Here is a 15,529-nt window from a genome sequence, read left to right as displayed (position 1 = left end):
GTTGTTTTGTTTCACATTGCTTGCTCTACTGAGAAAGGTTTGGGCATTAACAGCTGCAAGGAAAAAAAGTTTTGAAAACTGAAACCAACTGTAGCCTGCAGCAAGAATGCTGGCCTCCATCTGCAGGGATTTGACAAGAGGCAGGTGTGCAGCAGAGAGGAGCATGGGCAGTTCCCCCAGCTGTTGGCAGATTCTCTTTTGCTCCCAGGAGAAGCACTGGGAGATGTCCTGTGTGTGTCTGTAGCACTCTGTGCCTGAAGGGTGTCCCCATGCCCTTCTCCAAGCCTGCTGCACTCAGGCTCACAACATGAAGCAACGTTGAGGACACAAGCTGGATTCCTCTTGAATAAAACAGAGCCAGAAAATGTTCTCCAGAATCATACCTCAAGCATTCTGGCTGTAAATTGGTGTTCAGATAGAAACCACTAAAGCGTCATACAACCACAGAATGATCTGTGTTTGAAGGGACCTTAAGGGCCATCTGGTTCCAAGACCCTGTTGCAGGCAGGATTGTCATGACCAGCTGAGGCCGCCCAGGGCCCCATCCTTGAACACCTCCAAGGATGGGACATCTACAGCTTCTCCAGGCAGCCTGTGCCATGCTTCACCACCCTCTTAATAAAGAATTTCCTTCTGAAATCTGATACTTCGAGCAGCCCAGTCCTGAGCACCAGTGGGCTGTGCAGCGGCCTGGGAAGTTTTATACCCCAAAGAACCTGCGTTGCACAGACACAGACAGGCCCCCTTCACTATCTATTTAGCCAGTCCAATGCTTAGAACAAACTAAATTGCTACTGAAATGCATATACAGGGTGAACGTCAGGCCCTCAGCACCACAGGTTTTGCTCTACAGACTGGCTCCTATATTTGCTGATGGGAGCTCAACCTGCGATACCATCAGCACCCCGAGCTGGCAGGTGCCAATTCCTTCTCTGTCCCCAGCTTCTCCACGGCCAGAAAACAAGCAGAACAGAGAGAGGGAACTGAGCTCTGCAGATCAAAGCAACCCAGACAGAGACAAATCAAGCAAATGGGATAAACCAGGATCACATGAAATAGACACTTATCACACGGCTCAAACAAATTCTCAATTTTAAAGGAAAAATACCTTGACAAAAATAGTAATAATTAAAAATAAACAAACAAACAAATAAATATATATAGGAGAGATTTAGGACTTGAGCCATACACCAGAAGACAGTGGTGACTGTGGCTCTGCTGGGCCCATTCCAGCTTCTTGTAGGAGTGTTCATGCAGGGCTGCCCCAAACCTGGTGATGAAAATGGAATTCTCATTTTATTCTTCAAGGCCTCCATTTTCACATCAAATTAAAAAAAAACAACTACTGGCGGCAGAAGAGGTTTCAAGTTATCCTCCATCAATCTATTCTGGCATCTAACTTGTGCCTTGGATCATCTGCTGCTCTCACAAGGAGCTGGGGTCTGAAAGTCCTACATGGCTGGCTCTCCGACATAGACACTACTGTGCATGCATTTTTGATGCAAGAGTTGGCAATTTGAGTGGAGCCCTTTGAAATTAATAAACCAGCAGAAAATTTCTGCTTGCATTTGCTGAAACAGCAGCTGTATGGACCTTCTACATCAGTCATTTGTTCACCAAAAAGTCCCTTAGTGGTAAAAGGAACAGCAACCTTGAAAATTACTGTAGCACCGGTCAGAGCATTGCTTGTTTTGGTGGTTGGTGCATCAAAGCCAATTCAGAGAAGACCATTCCAGGGGAACCCTTCCGGGTGTCTTGCAGCTAGGCAGGCAGGCAGCATCATTACTCAGTGCTGGAAAAGCTGTGTAGCTGCAGCTACAACTGAGTTTTGATCACACTCAATTCACCTGTCCATGTCTTCTTCACCACAGTGGATCATAGAATCAGTGAAACACCTGAACATTTATCTGAATTTTTAATGTATAGTTCTGGCACGGCATGAAAGGAAATCACTTTATTATTTTCCTTCTATAAAACTGGAAACTAAGGCACAGAATGTCATTATTTTGCCTAAAGTAACTCAAGGCAAACAGGGAACAGAGCCTCATTGCCAGAATGCGGCTTTGTCTGCTGGAGAACAGCTGTGCTCGGGTATTCGGTACAGGCTAGAGGGCAGCTTCCCTTTTTCCAAGATTCTCACTTGAAATAGTGACATCTCAGAGCATACACAAACCCACATCAATGCATGTGCGACGCGTGGCACCAGTAGCAGTGTGCAAGACTCATTTCTTTTCCAGATCCATTGTTCGTGTGTTTCCAGTCTAAACTTTCAGTTCACATCCTCTGTTATCAAACACTGCCACACTGTCAATAATCTGACAGTACAGTGAGTTTTGTCAGAGGAATGGTTGGAAACAGGAAGCAAGGAGTTTCAGGACAGCTTCCAGTGTACCACCATTAAACCCAGCAGAGCTGTGCAGTGTGTCACTATTAAGCCCATCAAAGCTGTGCCAATGTGCCACTATTAAAACCAGAAGAGCTGTGCAATATGCCACGATTAAACCCAGCAGAGCTCTGCCAATGTGTCTCCATTTAGCCTAGTGGGGCTGTGCAATATGCCACCATTAAAGCCAGCAGGGCTGTGAACTGTGTCACCATTAAACCCAACAAAGCTGTGACATTCTGCCACCATAAAAACCAGCAGGGTGGCACAGCTCTGATGTGTTTTATGGTGACACAGTTCTGCTGGGCTTAATGGTGGCACACAGGCAAAGCGCTGCAGGGTTTTATGGTGACAAATTGGCACACCTTTGATAGCTTTAATGCTGACACATTGCACAGCTCGGCTGGGTTTAATGGTGACACATTGACACAGATCTGCTGGGTTTAGTGGCATATTTGCATAGCTCTGCTGGGTTTAATGGTGGCACAGATCTGCTGGGTTTAATGGTTGCACAACTCTGCTGGATTTAATGGTGTCACAGCACTGTTGCTTTGAATGGTGGCACACAGGCACAGCTCTGCTGGGTTTCATGATGGCGCATCAACATGCGTTAGGGATTTCCCGGGCCTGCTCTTTTGGATGTGTGGGTACCCCTCCTTACCGTCTGGGAAGCTGGTCACCCATCAGGGCAGGTGAGGCTGTTCCACAGATATCCCTTAATTCCTTAAAGAATAGTTAATTGGTATCTCTGTCCTAGCCGGGTGCATTATACTAGACTCCCACACTGACATCCACTTTATTTCCTTGTCCCTTAATCCAGACCCGGGGTGTCTCAGCCGTGTCATTGCCAACTACAAGCTCCGTCCAGCCAAGCCCACCGCTACATACAGCAGCACCATTCCATCTCACCTGCCCTGCTCATCTGTCCTGGAGGGCCCAGAGCCATCCATCACACACAGCACACCAGTCACAGGACCCTTCCCACCACGCCTCATTTATTCTGCTGCTGATGTAGCTCTGAAGACAAGCTAAACCTTCCAGCTCCTCTTGCTTATACCTCAAGCCGGGTATATTCCTATAGAAACACGGGAAAAGTGCTGCGGTGTACGCAGCTCCAAGTGGAGCAGCCAGCTATCTTGGCAGCACGCAGTGCCTCAAACTCTGGATGCCAATGTGAAAAACCAACAATGCTTAACCACCCTGCACATGGAGATCTGTAGAGCTGCTTGTTACCCTGGCAGCTCTGTCTGCTCGGCTGAGTTGGTTCCAGGTGGTGCAAAGGTGGCATGGCACAGGGGGCATTGCTTTCTGCCAGCTGGATACAGCTGCTGGCTGAACTGGCCAAGACGGAGCCCACCCTGTGCGCCTTCCCATGTGCACATCCACCCCGAGAATGGAAGTCCTCCTTCTCTGTGTACCCCATTCCACCACAACGAGGAAAGAAAACCATTTTGGCACCTGAAATGCTTCTGCTCCTGCAGCCTGGGCACTGCAGTCACAGCTCTGCAAAGGGTCATGTCCGCAACAGAAGGACTTTCCCCAAAGCAGGGGGAAAAAACAGGGAAATTCAGCAAGAGAGGAAAAAGAAGTCGTTTTCTAACTCTTGATGCAACTAAGCATGGTGTGTGCCAAAACATGAGGGGGCACTCAGCAATTAAAACGATTTTGCAGAGGGAAAGGAGAGAGGGAAAACCTTCCTCTCAATGCTGCAAGGCCCTGAGGAGATGAGAAAATCAGACAAAACTGCAAAATGGAGAACGCCTTTTCAGGGGCGTTCCCCTAAAGGGAATGGGGAGACATAGGGCAGATGCAATGGGACAGGACTTAACCGGATGCAGTTTAGAAACAAATCACCCCAGCTCTTGCTTGGGCTGTTGCCCTTTGTTGCTGGGAATCCTGGGGATCCCAAACGTCCCAGCTGCTGGCTTTCCACCTGTATAATCAATAGATATTAAGATGTTATAATCACAGTATAATTGTATAATCAATAGATATCAAGATGTTATAATCACAATATAATCAAGAGAGTTAGGCAAAGTAGACAACGATAACAAAAAGAGAATAAGTGGAAGAGCTTACCCTTCGGCTCAGCTCACCACAAAACACCAAGAGAGGTGATCTCCAGAAAAGATCCTTCCCCTCTGGTAGCCAGCTCTTCAATAGGTCTAGGAGGAATTGCCTTCACCTGTGCTCCTCTGGCTGACTCGTGGCTCGCCTCAGGTGATTAATCAGAGGTTCAGGCCGTGACTCAGCAGTTCCCATACACCACCGTACATCCTCCCTTGGAGCCAAGCACGCCTTTCCCAGCAGCAAGCAGCAGGCTGGAGTCAGCACCAAAACCAAAACCTCCTTGCACCTTGCCCTGTCCTTCCTCCACACGTTGTCTCTTAGTTTCAGAAAATAGGGCGAGACCCCAGTGAAATGAAAGCTCTGGGACAAAACGGCTGCTTTATTCTCCTCCTCCCCTTTCCTTGTCTACACCCCGCAGAAAGGACATTTGCCAAGCAAGGGACGCAATTACCAGGTGTATGAGGGGCAGAGCAAACCAAGCTCAATTTCAAAGGCTTGTTTCTTTCACATTACTTCCCTGAGGTCCGATACCATCATAGAATCATAGAATCATATAAAGGCCTGGGTTGAAAAGGACCACAGTGATCATCTAGTTTCAACCCCCCTGCTACGTATAGGGTCACCAACCAGGCTACCACCAGTCCAGGCGGCCCAGAGCCACATCCAGCCTGGCCTTGAATGCTTCTGGGGACGGGGCATCCACAACCGTCTTGGGCAACCTGTTCCACTGTTTCACCAACCTCTGTGTGAAAAAACTTCCTCCATTAGGAAGCCTAATCCACCCCTGTCTCCAGTTAAAACCACTCCGCCACGTCCTATCACTATCCACCCTCGTAAACAGCCGTTTATCCGAGAACAGCATAGGATTTTTTGTTTGTTTGTTTGTTTGTTTTATTGTGGGTGTTTAGTTGGTTGTTTTTGGTTTTGGTTTTGCTTTTGTAGGAGCTCACCCACGTCCTGCACACCTCCACTTGAACCTCAAGTGGAGCAGGGGGTAGTCTTGCAGATGGAGCAGTGCAGGAAGTCTGACAAGATCTTGAGGTGCATCCAGTTCATCATCTGAGACGGAGGAAGCTCGCTTTCTGGGTCCTCATCAGGACCCTCAGAAGGATTGTAGCTATGGCGAGCTAAGAATCTTCAAATTATTGGTGATACTTGTCCTGGAGAGTGCGGGATGAAGGACAAAAGCTCTGCTGCTGATTCCCCGCTCTCACGTTCAGGGCCGTCCGCTGACAGAAAGCAGCACTCAGGACTGTTCCCGTGGACCTCTTTCACGGCTCTCAGTTCACGCTCCAGGCCTTCCAGGTGACTTTGAAGACCTTTGGCCTCTTGGATGGCAGAACGGAATGGACCGGAACTATTGCTGAGATTCCTGTTTGATGGGGCAAGAGTCTCTTCTGTTGCCTCTCCCAGCTCCATTCTGCCCTCGTCTCCAGTTGGAACTCTCTCCTAGTTGGTATCAGGATGAGCCGGTTCTGCTGCTCTCTCTTCTCTCTTGCGCACTCTGTGAGAAGGAGTTTCAGAAAGCACTACTCACTGACAGGAAATAAGGGGAAACTTGAAAGACTTGGCAACTTGGTAAGTCCTGGCAGTGCACTGCCAGCAGCTGATTTGGCCGTCCAGGATCCTGGCACTACAGATGCTTCATTGCCAAATGCAGCAATCGGGTGTTTTGGGGAAAAGCCTACTCACAAGTATTTTTTGCACATCCATATCACAGCACCACAGGCCAGCACCGCAGCAGGGAACATTACCACGGCTGCGATGTAGCGCTTCCGCGCAGATTGGTGAACAGCAGCCTCTGTGCTTTTCCCGGCATTCATCCCTGGAAGAAACGAGACAATGTCCCACGGACCCTTCACCTGCTACAGATGATCTCCCAGTGTGCTCCATGGACCCCAGAGATTTTCATTAGCGGGTGCCTCTGTCTCTGTGCCTAAGCACCGGGGGACAAGAAGGATCGCTTCCACCTCTCGTTGGGGACGGAGAGGCTGCACAGGCACTACCCGTGTCTTCCTCTGGGCCGAGGGCTGGGGCTGTGCCCTGGGATCTGGGCTTTGTCTGTGGGGAGCACTGCAGAGCAGAACCCCTCACGCTTTCCCCAGCGCGCGTGTCCTGAGCTCTCCCGCAGGACACCCCCCAGGCTGGAGGTCGGGCTCCAGCCAGCGCAGGGCACAGCCGGAGCCAGCCCAGGGGAGAAACACCCCTGCAGGCTCCTACCGCACAGGACCCCGCTCATCGCCCTCGGGTGGCTTTGTTGCAAAAGGGCAAGGCTCACAACTCGGGGAACTGCGAGTGGTGGGACCTGAGCAGCGTCACAGAGGTCTGCACGTCCCTCCTCTGGCACGCCGCTGGAACAACTCTCCACACCCCACTGAGGTCAGCCACTTTCACAGGACCATCCCTGGCTTCTTTGACACGTGCTCTGTGCCCACACGCTCAGGTCTGGCTGCTGACCTGGTGTGCAAGGTTGCTGACGCGGTTAGTGATGCTGGATGGAATTACGCGGCACAGAAATTACCTGGCGTGCCAGCTGTTGGCGCTGCCTGCGTTCCACTGTCCGAGACCGGCAGGGTGGGATGGCTGCCTTCCTGCAGTGCATCCTGCTCAGTTTCTTGGTCAATTCCTTTAGAAAGAAAGCAGGACAGTAGGATTGGATGCGATGTGCTCTCATCGGGAACTGAGCTACTCCAACCCTGAGCCCGCCCAAAGTCTGCTGCTCCCAGCCCCCCACATCCACTGCCACCCCCTCCGTTGCCCGAGGGCACTTGGGCCCTCCCAGGAACTGGAGGGTGCCGACCCTCTCATGCCTCCTCAGGAATCAGCTCCTGTGCAAGGCCCTCACACCACGTGCTGCGAGCGTCACCAACCACCACAGCCAGCTAGCTATCTGCAGGCTGAAATTAAAGCTCCAGCACAAGCACCTTCAGAATCAGCATCTCCAGCTCGTTTCCAGCACTGCTAGCACAGGCAGCCATCCCTGCTCGGGATGCTCCTCCTGCCTTGCACTGGCTCAGCTGCACAGAGGGCTTTGTACGAACAGAAGCACAGCACTCGCCAGTTGCTGCCGCCTGGGTGCCAGCGTCTGCACAAAGCAGCTCTGACAAGTAATGGTCGTGCTGGGGGAGCAGCTGCCGCTGGGTCTTGGCTGGATGCAGAAGTGGCAGCAGACCATCCCTGGTGCTTGACAGTGTCTGCAAGGCGTTACATGGAACACCGCCACAGCACGGCCCTGAGCAATCCCTTCCTGCTACGGATCCAGGCTACGGCTTGTCCACACATGAACATCAGACCTCAGCTTCCCAGGTCTCACGGTGAACAGACTGAAGTATACCTACCACGCGGTGCCTTCTCTATTTCCTTCAGCAGTTCCTTTAGGAGACGGGGTAAGCCCTGGGACTTTCTTCCTCTTTCGGGTTCATCCTCTGCTCTTTCCGGACCTGTACAGAATGTATGAAGTCAAATATCAGGTGCATGCAGTTTTGGAGACCAGCGGTGAGTCAGCAGAGTCAGTAAAGACAAACTACTCAGCGCTGGCATTCCAGCTGGGCTGCAGCGCAGGAGGAAACGAACGACCGGGCAAAGACATCCATGGGGGCGCTTCTGCCACCAAAGACCCAGGAAAGCTTTCACTCACACACTGCAGCATCACTGAAGAGCAGAGCATACGGGGGATCGTGCCAAGAAATGGCACTGAAATGGGCGAGGAAAGCTCTCGCAGGAATTACAAAGCCGTGACTTACCCATGCCATCCGCCAGAGTTTCGGTCCCAGAGCTCAGAGCGGATCCTGGATCACCTGCTCCAGTCCCATCTGCAAACAAACGCACGACACAGCAACTCCCATTAAACATCCTTCCAGGCAGAATGACACAGGATGCAATTAAAGCCAGGGATTCCTTCACGACTCTGTTCTCTCCCTTCCACACAGGAGCACCTCGGAAACAGGTCCTGGGTGCCTTGCAGGGGCACCGCCGCCATTCATAACTAACCCCGTGTGCAACCGCCCAGAGGAACACCCTCCTGGAGCTCAGCCCACCTCTTAACTCAACTGCATGAACTGGACTAAACCTAGGCTTTGGTAAGCCACTGCCTGGAGACACAGCTGTAAGCAAGGACAGAGGAGAAACGTTGCCATTGCAAGTGCCCATCTCTCTCTTCCTTAGCGAGCTGCGGTGAAGGAAGGGGCTCAGCTAATGGCATGGGGGGAAAGTTCCAAAGCTGCAGAGCAGCCAGGTGACCTGCTGGCTGGTATTCCACAGCTTTCCAAATACTTTCTCCAGGCCACGGGAAACAATGCTCAGGGACCTCATGGAAGAACACTCAGCCCCTTGAAATTTTCTTGCTGAGAGACCTCGGAGATACAGGGACGAAGGCAACACCACACTGACAGCACGGAGCACCCAAGAAACAACGGCCATCCACGCTTCTCGGGGAGAAGAACCCGCTGGCCGCTGAAAAGCGGAACCCTTGCTGAACTATCCCAGTCAAATATGATCCAATACCGAGGAAATGAAGCCTGCTGACTTACCTCCAGCATCCCCTTCAGGCTCGTAGACAGGATACTCTCCTGTGGATTCACCAGCAGGGCCTGCAGGCACAAGTGTGATCAGACACAGGTGAGGAGAGCTTCCCCCACGTGTGGGGCCTCCTTTTCCCTGAGTGACCTGTAGGCTCTGGCGGTGGGCCAGGGAATGCCACGGCCCAAATACAAAGGTCTGGGCTCTCTCAGCTGAAGAGGGGCAGCGGTAACCTTCCCACTGAAATGTGGCATACTTCTCCAAGTAAAGAAATACTCATGGCTCGACTGTGCATGCCCCTCAAGGCTCAAACCGACTCGGAAGATCTTGAAGGGATCTGAAGTCAAATTGCACCCAAGTAAACTGGGAGAGCATGAACGTTTCTGCCTCCAAGGAAACAGACACTCACAACTTACCTCTGGGTTGTTCCACAGGCACAGGCACAAAATCCGAACCCAAACGATCATTTGCAAAGGGAGCACCAAAGGCATCACCTAGAATCAAGAACAGATGGGAGAAATTCCCATTGCATGGCGTGATCTCCTTCTCCCTCGGTCACTGGATGCGGGTCGTGCAACGGGATGGCAGAAGGACTCAGGTCATGATTTCCAAAGTTGCGGAGTGGCCAGGATGACGTGTAGGCTGGCACCTGGCAGCGTACACAGTGCTCTCCCCAAGCCGTGTGCCACATCCCTCACGGACCGCGTGGAAGAAGATGCAGCCCCCCGGGGCTTTCTTACTGGGAGGCCTCTAACGGACAGGAAGGTCACCCTGAAGCACTGGAGGAAGGCACGCCTGTCTCTTCCTCTGGGCCGTGGGCCGGGGCTCTGTGTTGGAAGCTGGCATTCACCTAGGGTACCACGAGTACCACGAGCCTGGAGCAGAAATGCTCACGCTTTTCCCAGCTCTCCCCAGGACGTCTCCCAGGATGAAGGCTGTGCTCCAGCCAGCAAGCAGCAGAGCCATGGCCCGGCGTGGCTGGAGCCGGCTCTGGGGAGCAGCGCTGCCACGGGCTCCGGCCCGGCTCCTGCTGCGCTGGCCCTCACCCCCTGCCCGACAGCACCCCCGTGGAAGGCAGGCCCCAGGGAAGCGTGGCACAGGGCCGTGGGGACACAGCCTGACTTCTTGCCGCCAGTGCTGCTCGGTTTGGGTCCCATCTCTGCCCACCCACCTGCTCCCGGTGCTCGCCACGGAGCAGCACAGGTCTCCCGGAAACACATGGCCATCAGTAGGAGGAAGAGGACAAGGCGGGCAGGGGCCATGGCCCCCCACACTCGCACCATGCTTCCAACACCACCGCTGCAGCCACAGTGAGTGTCGCACAGAGCGAAGCCTGCGGCACAGCACAGCACAGTCATAGGACGGGGCATTGTGACCTCACGGCTCCGAGATTCTGGGCGGCGGCTCCCCGCGGGCTGCTGCTCTTGTGATGCACTGCACCAGGGCTGCGTGGGGCCGGTGCTTACGTCACAGAAACGCAGAGTCATAGAATGGCTTGGGTTGGAAGGGACAGCAAAGAGCTTAGAACCCCAGCCCCACCACCGTGGGCACGGATGCCACCCGCGGGGTCATGCTGCCCAGAGCCCCATCCAGACTTACCCTGAACACCTCCGGGGATGGAGCACGCACGGCTTCACCCGGCAGACTTTCATAGTGCTTCAACTACCCCAAGAGGGAATTAATTCCTGCTCCACGCTCCCATGACGCCTCCGGCCATTGAGGAAGGGATGCAATATGGAAATGGGGTCTGGATCAAGGGTGCTATTGCACAGGTTGTCCATGCGTGTGAAACGTGCTGCAATTAAGCAAGACGAGCAGATAAAGCCTCTCCGGTACGGAGGATGACGGCTGACACACAAACACGGGGAAGCTGACCTTCCCTCTGTGGAAAGTGAAAGTGTTGTTTCTGCCCTGAACATTGAAAAGGGCAATTGATCTAAAGAATTAAGCTGCAACATACCCTTAGAAATAGCTGATGTGGAAAGTAAGAATACCATATACATATTAGTAACATATTTTAGAAACATAGTTACCAAATTACCTAACAAATACTTTCTCACGAAGCTGCAATAGATTTTGAATGTTCTAAACAATATGGGTATAGTATTGTGAACTAGGAAACAGATTGTGAGGTTGTTCATTAGACCGGCAGAAGCAAAACACATTGAACGAACTTTCAAGGAGTCAGGGCCTTTACACAAAGCAGAACTGTCCCACTTTGTGGGAATGTTAGGATGCCATAGGCAGGCTCCAAGGTACTCCCCTCTATCCTCCTTCCGAGCTTATCTCTATGCAAGGACAGGTGAATGACCAGAACAATGACCAGTGTGAAGGGGCACAAATGTTAGGGGGGGTAATTAAACGATTGAGGCTACTTCAATGTTTATGCTGTAAAACTGACATCCGAAAAGTTACGACCAAATTTGTTTGTTAAGAAAGCAATTGTTAGAAGTCAGTTAACCAATGAAGACATTTGCATCTGGGCGGCAAAGATTTGTGTCTACTCGGTGTTTGTATGATTAGTGAAACGTCACGAAAGAGTGTGAACCTGCAGTACTCAGCCAATGAGGAACCAGGGGAGAAAGAGATCAGCGGCGGGCAATAGGGGATAAAAGATGTAACACTGCTTTCTCGGGGCTCTCCTGCTTGCAGGAGGCCCGCCATTGCAATTGCAAATAAAATCTGCTTTATCAGAGAAACCATCCTAGAAAATTATTTGGATATTTCCAGCACCACAAACCTGCCACATCAAGTGTCACCTGCTCACATTTTTGTCGAGGGATCTGCAGTTTCATCTGTTTTCCTTCAGTTTTCCAGTACCTTGGCTAAGGACATCCCCTTTCCTGCACCAAGTGCATGTCCCACGCAGCATAGCGTGCTTCCAAGCCTTCCAATTTAGTCGCAGAAACTAAAGGCTTGCTGGCTGCCACCTCCCATCCCCAAAGTCCCAGTGAACTCACCCACTGCTGGCAACTGGACGCTTGGTGGCGAGAGGACCGTCACCTATCGGGTCCCACCTGGCATTCCAGAAACTGCTGCACTTTTGGACGTGCTGGACTTTTTGGACGTGCAGCAATAAATACAGCATCCAAACAACTCCGCCTTTGAATCAGACCCCGCCGCTTTCCCTACGACCAGGCAAAGTGCACGAAGGCAAGCTGAACTGCTGAACCGGGCACCGCACAGGGGTCATGTATTTGCGTCAAAATACAGCATGCATTTTCTCACTCCTCTTGTCTGGCTACCTTGTGACAATAAGCCCTGTTCAGCGTTTATTTCTTTTATTTGCCTTATTTGTTGAGTAATAGCTTCCAGCCTGTGCACCAAGCAGAGAGCAGTTTTGGAGTGAGCTGGTCAGAAGGGCAGCAGCTCCCAGCCGGCCACGTGCAGGGGCTTCTCAGCCACATACGCCAGCGAGGCGTGGGCACAGCCAGTAGCACAGCTCCTGGGGGTGATTTTTGGCCACAGAGCACTGCAGTGCCCAGAACAAAGCCAGCAGCCCGTCCCTACCCAGACCCATGCCAGGTGGGGCTGGGACTGCAGCAGCCCTGCCTCTTCCCAGTCTTAGCAGACAGGAAGTCAGTCCAACAGCTCTGCTTAGAGGGAAACCAGGATTTATTTCAGGCACGTAGTCCTGAATTCAGGAAAACCCTGATGTCTCCAGGTGCAGGCAGTACTGGCAAGCATCGACATCAGATGGCTTCATATACCTTGTGACCTGCCTAACAGGGAAGGAACGGTGCCATTATGTGGCTAAACTGAGCCCATCAGGCAGCTGTAAGGGAATTGAGTCCTCAGAGCCCAAAGCGAGCGGAAGTTTGCTACAACACCTCACGCGTGGTTAAGGTAACCTACTTTCAGCAAGTTTTGCATTAGTAATAATGGAAAAAAAACACCCAAACAATTATGATAGGTGCTGCAAAAGAAACTCCTCCTCATCTTTTGGATGGAAAGCCAAAGACTGTGTGGAATTTCCCCCGTAAAGCTGCGGGGCCTTCTTCCACTTCAATGTCTCTGCTGTCTGACACAACGGGAGAGCTGCTGTGGCCTGGTGTCCGTGCCTGTGCCTCCTCCAGGGTAGCAGCTTTGTGGCAGGAGAAGAAACCCACAGGGACTCGGGCCACAATTAAGAACCGCGTCTTGTAAAGGAAAAGCACAAATATTGTCATGATAGTGACAGTTTTCTTCTGACGAGGTCTGGGTTTGCTCTCAGCATCCAGCAACAGGAAACGCTGCACACGACTGCAGCGGCTACAACCCAGCGTGCAGGTGGACACAGAGAACTGAATCTGGCTGTGTCTTGCTCTTGGCCTGCTTACAGCCTGTGCTTGTTTTTGGAGACAAACTTTTAAACTTCTACCACAGTAGCTCACAGTGCCAGCTGCTAGGACCAGGTGCACTCATGGTCTTAGTAGCTACTCAAGGAAAGCTGCAGGTTCCAGGGCTGGGCACAAACACCTTGCAGTTATTTCCTCACTATTTCCGCACCTAAGCTGTGGCTCATCCTAAAGCCACAACTCTGCCGTGCAGGCAGAGAACTGGGCAACAGCTGCAGGGCCCGTGCAGTCTTTGCCATGCAGCTGGACAGCCCTGCTGATTAACCTATAGAGCCTGAGCAGAAGAAACAACCGGGAAAGCAGCTGTCAGAATATCTCACATTAAGAGCAAGACTTCTGTTTCTTTCTCAGCATCAATGCTAATGAACACCAAGAGCTTTCTTTAGATCTGCTGATTGCCATTTGTCTTCTAAGATGCTCGTAAGGATCAACAGATCACGCACTGTGTCCTACTGCAAGACAGCTCAAGTGGGAAAGCACACAGAAGCACTGAAGAAAGTGATTTTAGAAAGAAAAGGGAGAGTAGGGGGACAGATTTAAGTTACTCTGTGCAGCTTGTCAGTGTGAGGGCCTAACAGCAGAAGCCAAACTTTCAGCTGTATGTTCTCGTAGAGCATCCCTGGCTTCCCAGAAAGATACTGGTAGCCACGTTTGCCATATCCTTACACCAGCCCAGGAGCCTGTTGTCTCCTTGACAGTCAAAGCCTGTCTCAGGTATCTTGGAGGAGATCTGGATTTGATCAAGGTGTCTGATCAAGGTAAAGCTAACGGAGGAAGACGCTCACCTGCTCCATCTCCAATGACTGGGCTGGATTTGGAGCGGAAGAGGACATCTGAGTGGTCAAGATAAATTCCACAGCGGCCGGCTGCATCTGCACCTCCACGAAGGCAGCTCTTCCGCTGATGCAGGCACACTCACTCTGCTGTGATCTGAAGAAAAAACAGATGAAGTAAAACTGCCAACAGACGGAAGACTGGGGAGGCACCTCTGGCTGTGCAAAATGTGCTGATTTTGGAGGGGTGGGTCTACAGAGGCTGCGTGTGTTTCAGGTTTCTTTTCAACCCTGTCTACGAGATGTTAAGCACGAGCCCATTCTGGTGCATGCCAGCGTGTCCCTGTTTCAATTCTGAATGACACTGGCCCAACACATACCGACTTCCTTTGGAGCCCTTTTACATCTCTGAAGATGATGCAGGGACATTTTCTTTGCTCCCTTTAGGATGCTTTGTTTACCAAGGCCTCAACAAGGTTTATGGGAAACAAACAGAAAAAGTGTAGAATTCCAAGGGAGTGATCTGGGTGACGTCTGGGTGCTGGAGCTGGTGGCACCATGCAGAACAGCAGCACAAGGGCTGTTTGCAGGGAGCTGATCCAACCCCTCCAGGCTGGCGCCTGTGTGTCAGCAGTGACTCTGGGGCTTTTCTCAAGGGACTGAGCACACCAATTCTGCAACTCACGCTTCTCTGTGCTTCTTCCGTTGCTGTTGCCTTGGTCAATAAGTAACTGCACTGCATTTATTCTACGCCCTGCTTGCAGAGGCTCATTCTGCACGGCCAGAGCTGCCCTAACAAGAAGGAGCAGCAGCAAAGCCCTCACCCAGCGAGGCCACGCACTGCTACGTCCCCAGCATCACATCCCGGTGCAGCGCTCGCTGCGCAGGGTCCAGCAGCGCCCACTCCTCGCTGCTGAAGTACACGGCCACCTCTGCAAAGGCCACGGGCTCCTGCAAAGGCTCCTTGCTGGGCACAGCCAAGGCCCAGGGAAGCAACTTGGAGAGGAGAGAAACTCCTGTCCCAGCGGCTTCTCTGTTCCCAGCACACAAACGCTGGCTGAGGACGCCTCACTCTCACCCTGCACTCCCATCTCTTGCTGCTTGCCCGCTCCTGGCTGCTTCCCCAAGCCCCTGCCTGAGATGGACATGCTGCGGCCAGTTGCTGCTCTGCTGCAGGCAGATGTTAAACTGGAGCCTGCTGGGACAAGAGAAACAATGGGCAGGAGAGGTGTGAGGGAATGCAGCAATCCCTGCCCAACCCCCACCCTCACCAGCCCACCTGCAGGGCATTGCCTAGGGGTAAAAGCCAGCTGGGACTCAGACCAGCAGCACTGCTCTCACCAGGCTTCTTCCCCAGCAAAGCCAGTGTGATGGTGCGCTCCCTCCTCTCCCTTTCTTTCCTCCTTTCTCCCACCCTCCTCCCTCAGCCTGGCACAGGAAGACAGTGA

The 15,529-nt window shown here is 52.1% G+C and overlaps 1 protein-coding gene across 17 annotated transcripts in view; it reads right to left on the bottom strand.

The window, feature by feature from the left end:
* Positions 1-5,325: 5,325 nt before the first annotated feature.
* The window catches only part of LOC125703823 (uncharacterized), a 41,966-nt gene continuing 31,762 nt past the window's right edge, over positions 5,326-15,529 (bottom strand). For 2 of the 17 annotated variants that reach the window (XM_048968859.1, XM_048968854.1), the window contains 6 exons: positions 8,983-9,042; positions 8,197-8,265; positions 7,792-7,893; positions 6,975-7,079; positions 6,146-6,278; positions 5,326-5,957 (listed from right to left, as the gene is read on the bottom strand). In XM_048968859.1, coding sequence (XP_048824816.1) covers positions 5,903-5,957; positions 6,146-6,278; positions 6,975-7,079; positions 7,792-7,893; positions 8,197-8,265; positions 8,983-9,042 — 524 coding nt within the window. In that variant the 3' untranslated portion in view covers positions 5,326-5,902. The other 15 variants (XM_048968853.1, XM_048968841.1, XM_048968855.1 and 12 more) reach the window with 15 other exon arrangements.

Source organism: Lagopus muta, chromosome 23, assembly GCF_023343835.1.
Source record: "Lagopus muta isolate bLagMut1 chromosome 23, bLagMut1 primary, whole genome shotgun sequence".
In the NCBI taxonomy this organism is placed as follows: domain Eukaryota; kingdom Metazoa; phylum Chordata; class Aves; order Galliformes; family Phasianidae; genus Lagopus; species Lagopus muta.
The sequence above is the reverse complement of the archived record's forward strand: the minus strand, read 5'-3'. Positions and strand labels throughout refer to the sequence as shown.